Source organism: Coregonus clupeaformis, unplaced genomic scaffold, assembly GCF_020615455.1.
Source record: "Coregonus clupeaformis isolate EN_2021a unplaced genomic scaffold, ASM2061545v1 scaf0349, whole genome shotgun sequence".
In the NCBI taxonomy this organism is placed as follows: domain Eukaryota; kingdom Metazoa; phylum Chordata; class Actinopteri; order Salmoniformes; family Salmonidae; genus Coregonus; species Coregonus clupeaformis.
The window spans coordinates 234867-248943 of NW_025533804.1; the positions used below are offsets into that span (position 1 = coordinate 234867).

Genomic DNA, 14077 nt, shown 5'->3' on the forward strand with positions numbered 1-14077 from the left:
ATGAATGCACGTCGTGCAGAGCCCGTGGTCTAGCGGTAACGCACCTGGCTTAGACACTTCACCTCTCTCCCTACTGAAGACCGGGGTTAAATTCCCCACTCCAACCATTGACCGGGGTTAAATTCCCTGCTCCAACCCTTCAATCGTTTCCCCAACCTATCTGTACCCCTCTGTCATTTCAAAACTGTCTCAATAAAGTGTCCAAATACCCCCCAAAATATATATTTTTTAAATGTGTGCAAGTCATTTCAATGATTTGTTAATTTTATTTACCAAAAAGAATGTATGAATAAATCCAACTTATTAATATGTTGCTCAAAATGTAAGTGTATTTCATGAGGAGAACCAAAGAGAGAAAATAGTGATTAAACTAATCACCTTGCATTTCCTATCTTGCCACGTAACTCTGTTTTTAGAGGATTGTGAGTAATTCAACATTTGTAGACTAGAAAAGTATATTTATATATTAGTATTAAGCTTGTTGTGCGATGAGGTGTAATGGATAATGATGAACGGATACCAAAACCGTCAGGCAAATTGACACTCAATGAGGACAGCACCCATTCCCACATTCACGATTGTCAACAGAAGAGGCAAGTGCAGAATCCTCAAATCTTGCAGTTCAACCTCCAGTTAGTGCTGGTGGTTTGAACACCGTGCTTGACAATACCTGCCAAAATGGTATAAAATGGCAAATGATCAAATACATAAAACAATATTAAACAATAAGAGACTTCAGAAAAAGGGATCTAATTCTACACTAGACATGAATAAAAACATCATACTGGTGTTAAGAAGCTTTAGAGAGAGGAAACGACACCAAAAGAGAAGGCATCTAATTCTGCACTAAACGGGACTCGAAACAAAAAAAGTTAAATTTTTTCTGTTAGTGCTTCCAGTCCCTGGCAAGGTGTTGCACAACACTTGATTTAGTAGTGTTACAACAAACCATTTAATGTTTCAAAACATCTCAGGATGATGCGTTTCAAAACTCCAGCATAGTTAAGGTTGTCTCCTTCAAGTCTGTGGCACCGCAGTTGCCACTAGTTTTGGTCTTACAAAGCGCTTCATTTTAACAGTGCAATCTATACATCACCAACCCTCGAAGGCCAGAGTTTGACACTGATGGAAATGGACAAGTATGCAGCCAATGCTTCTTCCGTTACAGATGACAGAGAGACAGACTTCTATGTGTATAGAATAGCTATCGGTCAGACCTACATGACATACAGCCATGTGAGGTAAAGGAACAGATCAATCTAGGGGGACTGAACAGGAAAACATACACAGACAGGTTATTTCGCATCCATTCTATAGTATAGAGAGGAAAAAAATAGCCTACATGCCTGCCCTGGGTCAATACACCCATTCAAGTGCATGTAAGAAGTGAAACATTCTCCATTTTGAATTTTCACCATGATCAGAAATGAAATACTTCAGTAATATAGATTCTCATTGTTCCTCTCTAACTTTCCATTACATAGTACAGAAGAAGCACCAGTGAAAGTTGTGTTGTGCAGATTATGCACCACCACTTCTTTGGGCAGGGTTACTCAAAGCCGAGCCTTGAGGTCCAGAGTACTCCAGAGTACTTCTTCTCTTCCTGGTAGTTAAAGGGGCAGTGCAGTCAAAAACCGTGATTTTCCTGTTTAAAAAAAATTAGATTTCCACAATATGAGGTCTAAATAACACTCTGAAATTATGAAAATGGTGATAATGCCGTTTTGTGTAAGAGCTGTTTGAAAAAAATGCCTGGAATTTCAGCCTGTTCAGGTGGGATGAGTTTTTGGCCCAGATCATGACATCACAATCTGATCTGATTATTCTTACCAATGACCAGTCATCTTTTATTTTCATATGGATTCTCCTACTTTGAAGGGGTAAAGTCTAGACCCCTCAAACTCAACTCTGGGCCTCGAAGATAGTTCCACTGCATTTTTCCATTGTTCCAATCAGGGACTGATTTAGACCAGGGACACCAGATGTGTGCAATTAATTATCAGGTAGAACAGAAAACCAGCAAGCTCAGGACCTCGTAGGGTAAGAATTGAGTACCCCTGGTCTAGACGATCCTATCCGCCAATCAGGGCTGTGTATGTAAATATATTTAAATTTGTATCAATACGCCCACACAATCAGACTGAGAATTACAATGGCAAAAAGACGCTCAGGGAAATAACAAAAAATATATTTGGAGTTATTTTCATGAAATAAACAAACGGTGACTTAGACATACAGTGATGCTTTAAAAATAAAATTAATGTCTGCATGAGGGGGGGTTTAAGTAATTGATTACCTTCACTGATTGTACTGAGATTCCACTCATCTGGTTTCAAAAAATTCAACAGTACTTCTGGCCCGTATTCACAAAGAATACAGGCACTGGCTTCAAGGTTCTCACTTAGTGTCTCTTCTCAGTACTCAGGTGTATTTGCCCTTCCACCCTGACATTGCATCAGTATACTGTGCATTGAGTATTCATGTTAGTGAGATAAAACTTGATGGCTGCCAAATAGTGTCCCGTCATCTTTTTTGCCTCCGCATGGTTCGAGGAGCATTGCGATATAGAAGGCTACTAGATGATGTGTAGCAATACAAGAGTGACGAAAAATGCACTTCCTTGGAATCTTCCAACGGGCATAAAATCAAATGCTGCCCACCTATCATGTTTGCGAACTTATTCATCATATTCAGTCAGGGATCGTTACTCAAGATAATTCTTATCCAGTGTAAGTCTTTGCCTTGTCAGAATGCTTTTAAAAGATTAGAGCACATAGTGCAGCTAAAAGGATGATCTAAAAAAGGCTTAAAGTGAAGTACCTGTGAAATCAGTATGTAAGGGTTGCTTTATTTTCAGAAAAGCGGATATACAGTGCATTTTGAAAGGATTCAGATCACTTAACTTTTTCCACGTTTTGTTACGTTACAGCCTTATTCTAAAATGGATTTTAAATAATAAGTAAAATCTACACACAATACCCCATAATGACAAAGCAAAAACAGTTACCTTATTTACATACGTATTCAGACCCTTTGCTATGAGACTCGAAATTGAGCTCAGGTGCATCCTGTTTCCATTGATCATCCTTGATGTTTCTACAACTTGATTGAAGTCCACCTGTGGTAAATTCAATTGATTGGACATGATTTGGAAAGGCACACAACTGTCTATATAAAAGCCAAGCCATGAGGTCGAAGGAATTGTCCGTAGAGCTCCGAGACAGGATTGTGTCGAGGAACAGATCTGGGGAAGGGTACCAAAACATTTCTGCAGCATTGAAGGTCCCCAAGAACACAGTGGCCTCCATCATTCTTAAATGGAAGAGGTCTGGAACCACCAAGACTCTTCCTAGAGCTGGCCGCCCGGCCAAACTGAGCAATCGGGGGAGAATCGCCTTGGTCAGGGAGGTGACCAAGAACCCGATGGTCACTCTGACACCGCTCCAAAGTTCCTCTGTGGAGATGGGAGAACCTTTCAGAAAGGACAACCATATCTGCAGCACTCCACCAATCAGGTCTTTATGGTAGAGTGGCCAGATGGAAGCCACTCTGGCTGAGTGGCCCAGCCAGAGCCCGGACTTGAACTCGATCTAACACCTCTGACGAGACCTGAAAATAACTGTGCAGCGGCGCGCTCCATCCAACCTGACAGAGCTTGAGAGGATCTGCAGAGAAGAATGGGAGAAACTCCCCAAATACAGGTGTGCCAAGCTTGTAGCATCATACCCAAGAAGACTCAAGTCTGTAATCGCTGCCAAAGGTGCTTCAACAAAGTACTGAGTAAAGGGTCTGAATACTTATGTAAATGTGATATTTCAGTTTTGTATTTTTAATAAATAAGCAAACATTTCAACAACAACAAAAAACTGTTTTTGCTTTGTCATTATGGGGTAGTGTGTGTAGATTGATGAGGAAAAAAATCAATTTCATCAATTTTAGAATAAGGCTGTAACGTAACAAAATGTGGAAAAAGTAAAGGGGTCTGAATACTTTCCGAATGCACTGTATAAGTGAGTACTACTTTTCACAGGCACAGTCATGATAGCTTACCTTAGGATGTTGTGAAGTGGTCCACTACTAGAAACCAAATCATGACTCACTCAATCCAGAGAACAGCATGTTAAACCGGAGTTTAAATCACTAAAAGACAAGTTTGTCTCACTCAGTTGATAGAGCATGGCGTTTGCAACGCCAGGGTTGTGGGTTCGATTCCCACGGGGGGCCAGTATGAAAAAATAAAAATCATGTATGCACTCACTAACTGTAAGTCGCTCTGGATAAGAGCGTCTGCTAAATGACTAAAATGTAATGTAAATGTAAGGTTATGTGGGCATTCTGTGGCTGGTTCATATAGACAGTGTACAAAACATTAGGAACAGCTTCCTAATATTGAGTTGCACCCCCCTTTGCCCTCAGAACAGCCTCAATTTGTCGGGCATGGACTCTACAAAGTCTCGAAAGCCTTCCACAGGGATGCTGGCCCATGTTGACTCCAATGCTTCCCACAGTTGTGTTAAGTTGGCTGATGGTGGTGGACCATTCTTGATACACAAGAGAAACTGTTGAGCATGAAAAACCCAGCAGCGTTGCAGTTCTTGACACAAACCAGTATGCTTGGCACCTACTACCATACCCCGTTCAAAGACTCAAATCTGTTGTCTTGCCCATTCATCCTCAATGGCACACATACACAATCCATGTCTGAAGGCTTAAAAATCCTTCTTTAAACAGGTCTCCTCCCCTTCATCTACACTGATTGAAATGGATTTAACAAGTGACATCAATAAGGGATCATAGCTTTCACCTGGTCAGTCTGTCATGGAAAGCGCAGGTGTTCCTAATGTTTTGAACACAGTGTATGTTAATGTTTTATCACGCTTGCAAAAACCACTTAATTCCTATCTTCATTCATCTTTTGTTCGCACAAAAAAATGTAGAGTAATTCAATTTACTTCCATAAAATGTCCTCAAGCAGTCTGTAGGCTATATAATCACATCGTTTTTTCTAGGTTATGTAGCCTACACATGTCATATTATGGCGTGAAAAACTGGCTTTTGGAAGACTGCTTTTAAAATCGTAAGCTTACCTGCACCTGGTACATATTCAGTCAAATAGGAGGATTGTTGAAGTCGAATAGGCTAGTTCAGCACTTGGTTGCTGAACCTTTTCACCACAGAAGGCTTCGACAGGCGATGAGCTGTCCCTTGCTCTGGGACTGAACACGGAGTTGAGGCTCTGTTTTCGTATCCAGCTAGCTGCTACCCCATTGGTGACGAGAGGTCCCGGACCACTAGTCAACGATCGGCGTTTCTCAAACCACTAGTCAACGATCGGCGTTTCTCCAACCAGCCAAATTATTATCACAAACTAACGTATTGATTCTGAAAGGGGCCTGGGTCATGTTCCCAATATTTACACAATTCTAAATAGGATTTGCTTCAAAATTGCAGCAGAATTGCGCTTGACCACATCTTCTTTCGAGGGAAGAATGAACGGAGCTTCCGTTGTCCCATCCCCTGAAGAGCCAGCGCGCTCGCTCTAGCCTACTCGTCGGCTCACGTGCCCTCCCGAAATGAACGAGAATACAGGCTGAATCAACGTGAGATGTCGTTAACCCCGAGATGCTCTTTTGATAAGACGCGGCAACATTAATATTTTATGACATTTCATAACAATTCCCGCTCACAGTTGTTTTTACCCCCCAAAAATGACATTCTTCTATTTTGCTCTATGTAATTTTCCACTAGTCTACCAGAAGTGATAAAGAGTTAGGTTTGAGTGAAATAACATTAAGAATCATAAATCAACCTCTCAACTGAGGCAGCCTAATCAATTGAGTCCTTGTTGGCAGCAGCTGAGATCTTAACTTAGCCAAAACATGCAACAGTGGAGAGCAGGCAGGCAACCATGCCCCAATTTGCTCAGACAAGAATAGGAAACAGTCTAAGTCCATTGAACTGAGAAATGTACTTTCCCTATTCATTCGGTCCCCTGCGATTTTCACTGCAGAATTATTTACTGTATAAGATCTCCTTGTGCAGTGGCAAGAGAATATCAGGCATCCCAGTGAATACTGATGTGGCATGTATTTAATTGAATTGAATTTATCATAATGAAAATGTGCTCTCTGTATTTGCATAATATGTTGGCATATCTTGGTTTATTCTTCGGATCCCCATTAGCTTTTGCCGAAGCAGCAGCTATTCTTCCTGTTGTTGCGTGTTCATGTTATGCCTCTCTAGACTATGACATTTTTTCACTTCATCTGCGTAGAAAATACATGTTTACACTTCCTGTATCAATGACTAAAGACCCTATTGACCCATATTTGCCCACATCATTATACTTAGGAAGGAAGATGGTTTTGTGTTGTTGATTTATAGGCTCAAAAAGACAACTGTTCGCATGCCTTATATTACTCCAGGTGATCCTGATGGAGGTGGAGTTACTTATTCAATGCAGATTTATACACAACAGTACATTAGCGCTTATAAGGGCGGTTTCCCTGACACAAATTAAGCTTAGTCCTGGACAAAAAGCTATTTCGATAGAGATTCTACATTGACAGTTCTTTATAGTCCAGAACTAGGCTTAATCTGTTTCCGGGAAACCGGACCATATAACCTCTTCATTAAGCTTTTACTGACCTAAAACACTCCCACATCTACAACACATAATACAACACAACATTATCACATTTTCTATGTATGACATTAATAGACCTTTGTTGAAATATCTATTTTCGTCAAAGACTACCAAGGCAGCAGACTGGATTGGGGCGAGTCTCTTCACTTGGAACAGAGACCTCTGGATTACAGACAAATTTCAGTTTGGGATTAGGATTATCATTCAATTACTGACATTTGATATTTTGTTCCCCCATATACAGCGAGACAATCTCATCCCCAGATGGTGTGGCCGAAAAACTGGTCACCAGTCACCAACGTCAGAAATCCAATTTTAGTGTGTTTACAGAGAAAGGAGCTTTCCCACTGGGCACATCAATTGGGATAATATTTGGTTGAGACATTGATCAATAAGATTTCAATCTTTAGTCACCCATTTAAAAAGAAAGTTTGTTGAATTCCCAATGTGTTATTACTATGATTTCAACAATCTAAAAGCACAACCAAATTCTAATGGGAAAACAATGTCTGATTTTTGGTTTAGTTGTCATCTAAATGTGTTATCACTGCGCTTTCAAACATTTAAAAGCACAACAAAGTTCAAATGAGAATACAATGTCAAATATTTTGTATTTATACAAATGTATGTGTTATCACTGTGCTTCATCTAATAGCACAACCAAATGACCTGGATTGCAGTTGAGATTACATTAAAAGTACATAGTGCAAGTGATCAATACTGTTCGAGATTCTGCACAGATTATTATAGCAATTGTGAAGATTTCCACAGACCTGCGACCTTTGCATGCTATGTTGAACATGCACGCTTTGTATCATTACATAAGAAGACATTTATAGTTACAGTAACCTCAATGTGGCCATGGATGTGTTGAATAAATACTGTTACATTAGTTTGTAAGATAGCCTTAACTTTTGGCTATACAAAAGTAATATTGAATTGTGTTTGGTTGACAACACAGCCAAATATCAACATTTAAAAGATGTATCTAATGCTTTCATAGTTTCATCTGAGCCACTGGCTTAATCCTATTCTTTAACTTTAATTTTTGGTTTAGTTGGAGACGTGAATCCAACATAGAATTTGTTTATTAACTTGTCGACAAGTTAATAGGCTATTTTCTAGGGCTGTGACGATACCAGTATCGCAATATTTTTTCCACGGCAAAAATGAAAACACGAAGCAAGCGGACCCTTTGGTCCTTTAAAAACAAGCTGTATGTAAAATATTGTGTGCTACAGCTTGGAAAACAAATAAATGCAGGTCTGGATGACAACATAATGATGTTTGTTTCCAACATTAGGGCTGTTTTCCTAAAGAAGTCAAATCTGCTTCGTGTTTTGTTTCTTTGCCACGATACTAACGACTATCGCGATAATGCTATTGTCCCGGCCCTACTATTTACTGTATTGCAAAAGTGATATTGAATTGTGTTTGGTTGTCAACGCAAACAAATATCAACATTTGAAGGAGATGTATCTTCTGTGCCACTGATTTAGGGTTTAATTCCAGTTTGTCTACAAATGAATAATTTATATGTTGGATTCACATCTCCATCTCAACAAAAATGGTTGAAGAATAATATTTATTTAAAGTGCATTTAAAGTTGAGATGGAGACGTGAATCCAACATATCAATTATTAATTTGTAGACAAACTGGAAATAAAGCCAGACTAAGTCAGTGGCACAGATTGAACTATCAAAGCAGAAGATACATCTCCTTCAAATGATATTTGGTTGCGTTGAGAACCAAACACAATTCAATATCCAGTTTGTCCACAAATTAATAATTGCTTATGTTGGATTCAGGTCTCCAGATGGAGAGACCAAATGGATAGCTGTACTCTCGAGTGGCGCAGTGGTCTGTGCCACTAGAGATCCTGGTTCGAATCCAGGCTCTGTTGTAGCCGGCCGTGACCAGGAGACCCATGGGGCAGCGCACAATTGGTCCAGGGTAGAGGAGGGAATGGCCGGCAGGGATGTAGCTCAGTTGGTAGAGCATGGTGTTTGCAACGCCAGGGTTGTGGGTTCGATTCCTGCAGGGGGCCAGTATGAAAAATAACAAAAATAATGTATGCACTCACTAACTGTAAGTTGCTCTGGATAAGAGTGTCTGCTAAATGACTAAAATGTAGATATATTAACTCTCCAGTAGAAGGTGCTGCCCAGCCTATTGTTTTTTTCTGATAGTGGATAAAACGTTAAAGATCTGTGTATTTTCCACATAGATTCCACATCACAATATGTTGACAAATTACATTGATACAACATTGATTCAACCAGTTTGTGCCCACAGGGTTATTGCTTTTTTGAGGCTTCTCGTGACCTTTTGTTGACATTTGTTTTACGCATCAGAATCGGACCGAATTCAGACATAAATTGATTTTCTAAGTGAGTGATAGAGCAACTCGTTAGAAGAAGCAGTTCTGTGATGAAATAGAAAGAACTGGGGGGAAAACAGAAAATAACTGAATAGAGCTACAGTATGAGCTACTAAAATTAGCTATGAGGAGGAAGCAAATTCCCCACAAACTACACCAGTAGGGGTGCGTGGGTAAAATCACTAGGGAAGACAAGCCAGGAAAAAAAACTATTTTGCAACCTATGTGTTGTGATAATTGCATCGTTTGCTCTTTAACCTGTTAGTTCATATTTTGTTAGTCCCCACAAGGTAAAATTATATTTCTAGGGGGTTTACGGTTAAGGTTAGAATTAGTGTTAGGGTTAAGGTTAGGGTTAAGGTTAAGGTTAGGGTTAGGGTTAGGGTAAGGGTTAGGGAAAATAGGATTTTGAATGGGACTGAATTGTGTGTCCCCACAAGGTTACTTATACAAGACTCGTGTGTGTGTGTGTGTGTGTGTGTGTGTGTGTGTGTGTGCGCGTGCGGGCAAGTAGAAAAAACATGTTGACCCACCCTACTTGTAGAGGAACGGCAATGCCATCCTCCTCTCTTTCAGAGAGTACACGCTTTTAGTTTTTGTTGTCCTAGGTTACCTGGCTAAAATGCTTGCTCACTAGCCTAACTTCCTTTCATGGGCAAAGATGAGCCAGCTAGTTAACATTAGCCTACTACATCTAGCTACATATTGAACTTCCATCCTCTCAGGCTAGGGGCACAAAGAATCGCCTTTATAATCATTGGCCAGTACAGAGAATTAAGTAAAAGTCCAAATCCCTATCTCCATCCATGGCTAATTTAGGAAAGGGTCGATTTTAGCTAGCTAGCTAGCCACCGGAGGACAATGACACAACGAGATGCAACAATTCAAATTTTTTCTGTCAATTACATTTTGCTTTCGATGTTATGTGATTTGTGTGAAGCCATTTCCAAATTGGCTTCTCTTGACACTTTCTTTTGGTGCGCCAGGACCATTCACATTTGAGCTCACTCAGTTTAGCTCAAAGTTGATTGGCTATATTTTATAATATTTTTGTTATCAAGGGAGACCAAATGCTTGCTGGCTTCCCTAGTTATTGAATTAAATGCTACGGGCAGCAACAATGTCCTAAACTTTTTGGTCAGACAGAAACATGGGCTACACATACTGAGACAGAGGGGTGCTGTTTCACTCGCTCGGATGCTTTCTCCAGTGAGATACATTCAGACTCTTGCGAATTGAAGGAAAATTATGAAACACAGAGAAACAAAATATTGTTTTTGTGTTACATTTTTTGTATATTTTTTGGTGGAGCCTGTCTTCCCTTGGTATCTATGAATACACGCCACTGAACTGCACTACATCATGGCTGCATCTCTATCTTCAAACCTAGCCCCCTTTGCCTTTGTTAATCTGTACTCCAACATTCTGATCCAGGACCAGTGAAGGTTTCCCCAGGTAGGAAACGAAGGATGGAGCTCTGTAGAAAAAAATTAAGATATAACATACAGTATATTTATAAATCCTCCTTGTAAATAAAACTATACAAAATATACTCACGTGTCACCAAATATCTGGGTAACAGGACCAACAGTATAGGTTGTGAAGGTTGTACAGTATAATAGCATAGGTCCTATACAACTGACATATCCCAGACAGTGCACTTTGGACCTGCACTAAAAACCATTGAAACCCACTGCTGCCATAGGCTCCGGCAGGGTTGTTATTGTGATTGATTAGCCTGAGTTTTGACAGCTATTTTAGCCCTAATCAGCGCTTCATCTCAGGCTTGTTATCTATTCATCTCCAGGCGGTAACTGTTTCCCCCCACATACCACATTAGAGTAATGAGGTTGGTTGAACTCCTCACAGATAGCATGCTATTTGGCACATTATGCAGATTATGTAGTCCATAATCTCGAAACAGGGTCAAGGCATGCAAATCCCACAAAACTGAGCCTCCATCTCGTATTTCTTTAACTCTCAACTCTCATCGCATTAGCTTGTTCCCAAATCTGTTTGTGCTGTACACGCTTTGAAAAAAAGGGTTCCAAAAGGGTTCTTTGGCCGTACCCATTGGAGAACCCTTTTTGGTTCTAGGTCCACCCTTTTTGGTTCCATGTAGAACCCTTTTGACTTCCATGTAGAACCCTCTGTGAAAGGGTTCTACATGGAACCCAAAATAGTTATCCCTGGAACCAAAAGGGTTCGACCTGGAATCAAAAAGGGTTCTTGAAAGGGTTCTCCTATGGGGACAGCCGGAGAACCTTTTTAGGCTCTAGATAGCACCTTTTTTTTAAAAGTGTATAGCCATTGACCATAGAAGTTGGTCAGCTCTGGGACCAGGCCATCATCTCATTTCCCATTGTATGAAGAGAGGATTGACTGACAAGTGGAAGTGGATTAGCTCAGTTGGCAGAGCATGGCGTTTGCTACGCCAGGGTTGTGGGTTCGATTCCCACGGTGGCCAGTATGAAAAATTAAAGTAATGTATACACTCACTAACTGTAAGTTGCTCTGGATAAGAGTGTCTGCTAAATGACATAAATGTAAATGATTACATTGACCTTTGGGAATTTTTTGACTTTACACTTTGCTTTGGATAGCAATTTTTCTACCTTCATCGAGGGGCACTGTTGCTGTACCTTCAAAAAATCTGGTGGCACTCAGCAATTACTAACATAGCTTGTCAGGCTTTGTAATTTGAAGCACCGACAGTGATTGAAAATAGTTTTCAGAATCCTGTCAACAATGTCTAGGGAATCCATTATGATGATAGATTACTTTCTCCCCTCCTCTCTCTCTCTCTGGTCATTTCCATGTGAAAGGACCAATGACCACCAACATGTGCAACAACAAGTTTGTAGGAGCATGTCAAATTGGGTGTCAAATGAAAGCTAAGAGTCTATATTTTGTTAGAAATGAAGGCATATATAGATTTCTCCACGATTTTCCATCCAAGAAATTAGGAATAAGCAAAGGCTTTGATTTCTGGTCAAACAGATGGAAAAGGGGTCTTAGAAAACATCCTCTAGAAAAAGTCTTAAAAGGTATTAGAAATATATCAAAACACAATCATGTTGAAGTAAAGACCCCTGCCAACTAATATCAACACTTATATTTCGTTTTGGATAAATTATTCTGCCTTGTGTAAGTTTAAGAAACATTGCCCTGTGCCTTGAAATTCCATTCCCAAAAACCCACATATCTTTAAGATATTTTCTAATTTTTCTCCCTCATGAGGAGGGAGGATAATGACATTTCACAGAAGTAACAAGTAAAGGTAGACCTATCAATTAGTTACAGTGTATTTACTGATATCAAATTTGTTGATGAATTATTAAGTAATTAAAACTTGAAATTCTATTACCAAATTGGCAATGGGAAATCATAGTAGTCACAAACCACAGTTGGGTTCACAAGTTTGGACAGCACAGTACAGCACAGCACAGCAGAGCACAGTACAGTAAAGTAAAGAAAAGTAGAGTATAGTTCAGTACATTACTGTACTTTACAGTAGAGAAAATTCAGTACAGTACACAGTAGAGCACACTAGAGTTGAGTACACTATAATGTATTGTATTTTACTGTACAGTACAGAACTATACTTTACTGTACTGAACTGAACTCTACTGTACTGTACTGAATTCTACTTTACTGTTCTGTGCTGTCTTAAATCATTTACACATTTAATCATGTTACTCCAGTGCTAGCCTGGCTTCCTGTTAAAGCTAGGGCTGTTTTCAAGGTTTTACTGCTAACCTACAAAGCATTACATGGACTTGTGTCACGCCCTGACCTTGAGGGCCCGGTTTTCTCTAGTTGCTTTGGTCAGGGTGTGAATTCTATGTTATGTATTTCTATGTTGACCGGGTGTGGTTCCCAATCAGAGGCGGCTGTCGATCGTTGTCTCTGATTGGGGATCATACTTAGGTAGCCATTTTGCCTACCTTTAGTTGTGGGATCTTGTTTCTGTGTGTTTGGCTTGTTTGATGTGTAGCCTTTAGAACTTCACGTTCAGTTGCGTTGTTATTTTGTCGAGTGTTTATTATTAACATTAAACATGTACGCATACCACGCTGCACCTTGGTCCAATCCTTTTCTCAACGAACGTGACAGAAGATCCCACCACCAACGGACCAAGCAGCGTGAACAGGAAGAGCAGACAACATGGACATGGGAGGATATTTTGGATGGTAAGGGATCCTGGACTTGGGAAGAGATCCAGGCAGGTATGGATCAACTTCCGTGGGAGCAGACGGAGACAGCGAGGAAGGATAAACGGCGAATCCGAAGTGCACGACGACGAAGGAGGCCCGAGAGGCAACCCCAAGAAAACATTTTTGGGGGGCACACGGGGTGGTCGACGAAGCAGCAGGAGGCCGTGAAAAGGCTGACTGTGGAGGAGGAGGAGGCCGCTATAGTAGAGGCCCTCCAAGACCTGCAGCTCAGCAGTCTGAGAGAGATCACCACATTGCGGGGGCTGTCAGCTCAGAGGGAGCAGGAGTTCTCCCTTCAGAGGGAGGCGCTACAGGAGGCTCACAGGGAGAAGGAGTCAGTGGATGCACTGAGAGAGGAGTTGGCCAGGCAACAGGAGGAGCTGAGAGAGGAGTTAAGCCTTCAGCAGCAGAGAGCTCAGTACTTAGAGCAGAGGCTGGCGAAGCCAGGTTGCAGAGCAGAGCCAACTCCCCGCACTCGCTTTGAGGAGCGTGTGACCGTGCAGGCACCAGGTTATGCGCCGGCATTGCGCACTGTGCCGCCAGGGCGCCTTCACAGACCCGTGGTGCGTGTCCCCAGTTCGGTAAGGCCCGTGGCTGCTCCTCGCACCAAACCAGTGGTGCGTGTCTCCAGTCCGGCATGGCCCGTGCCTGCTCCTCGCACCAAACCAGTGGTGCGTGTCTCCAGTCCGGCACGGCCCGTGCCTGCTCCTCGCACCAAACCAGTGGTGCGTGTCTCCAGACCGGCACAGCCCGTTCCTGCTCCTCGCACCAAACCAGTGGTGCATGTATCCAGTCCTATACGGCCCGTACCTGCTCCTCGCACCAAACCAGTG

At 41.3% G+C, this 14077-nt stretch overlaps 1 protein-coding gene across 2 annotated transcripts in view; it reads right to left on the reverse strand.

The window, feature by feature from the left end:
* The window catches only part of pex5lb (peroxisomal biogenesis factor 5-like b), a 137062-nt gene extending 131531 nt beyond the window's left edge, over window positions 1-5531 (reverse strand). For both annotated transcript variants that reach the window (XM_041841508.2, XM_041841507.2), the window contains exon 1: window positions 5088-5531. In XM_041841508.2, the coding sequence (XP_041697442.1) occupies window positions 5088-5102 (15 nt within the window). In that variant the 5' untranslated portion in view covers window positions 5103-5531. The remainder of the gene's footprint in view (window positions 1-5087) is intronic.
* Between the last annotated feature and the right edge of the window lie 8546 nt (window positions 5532-14077).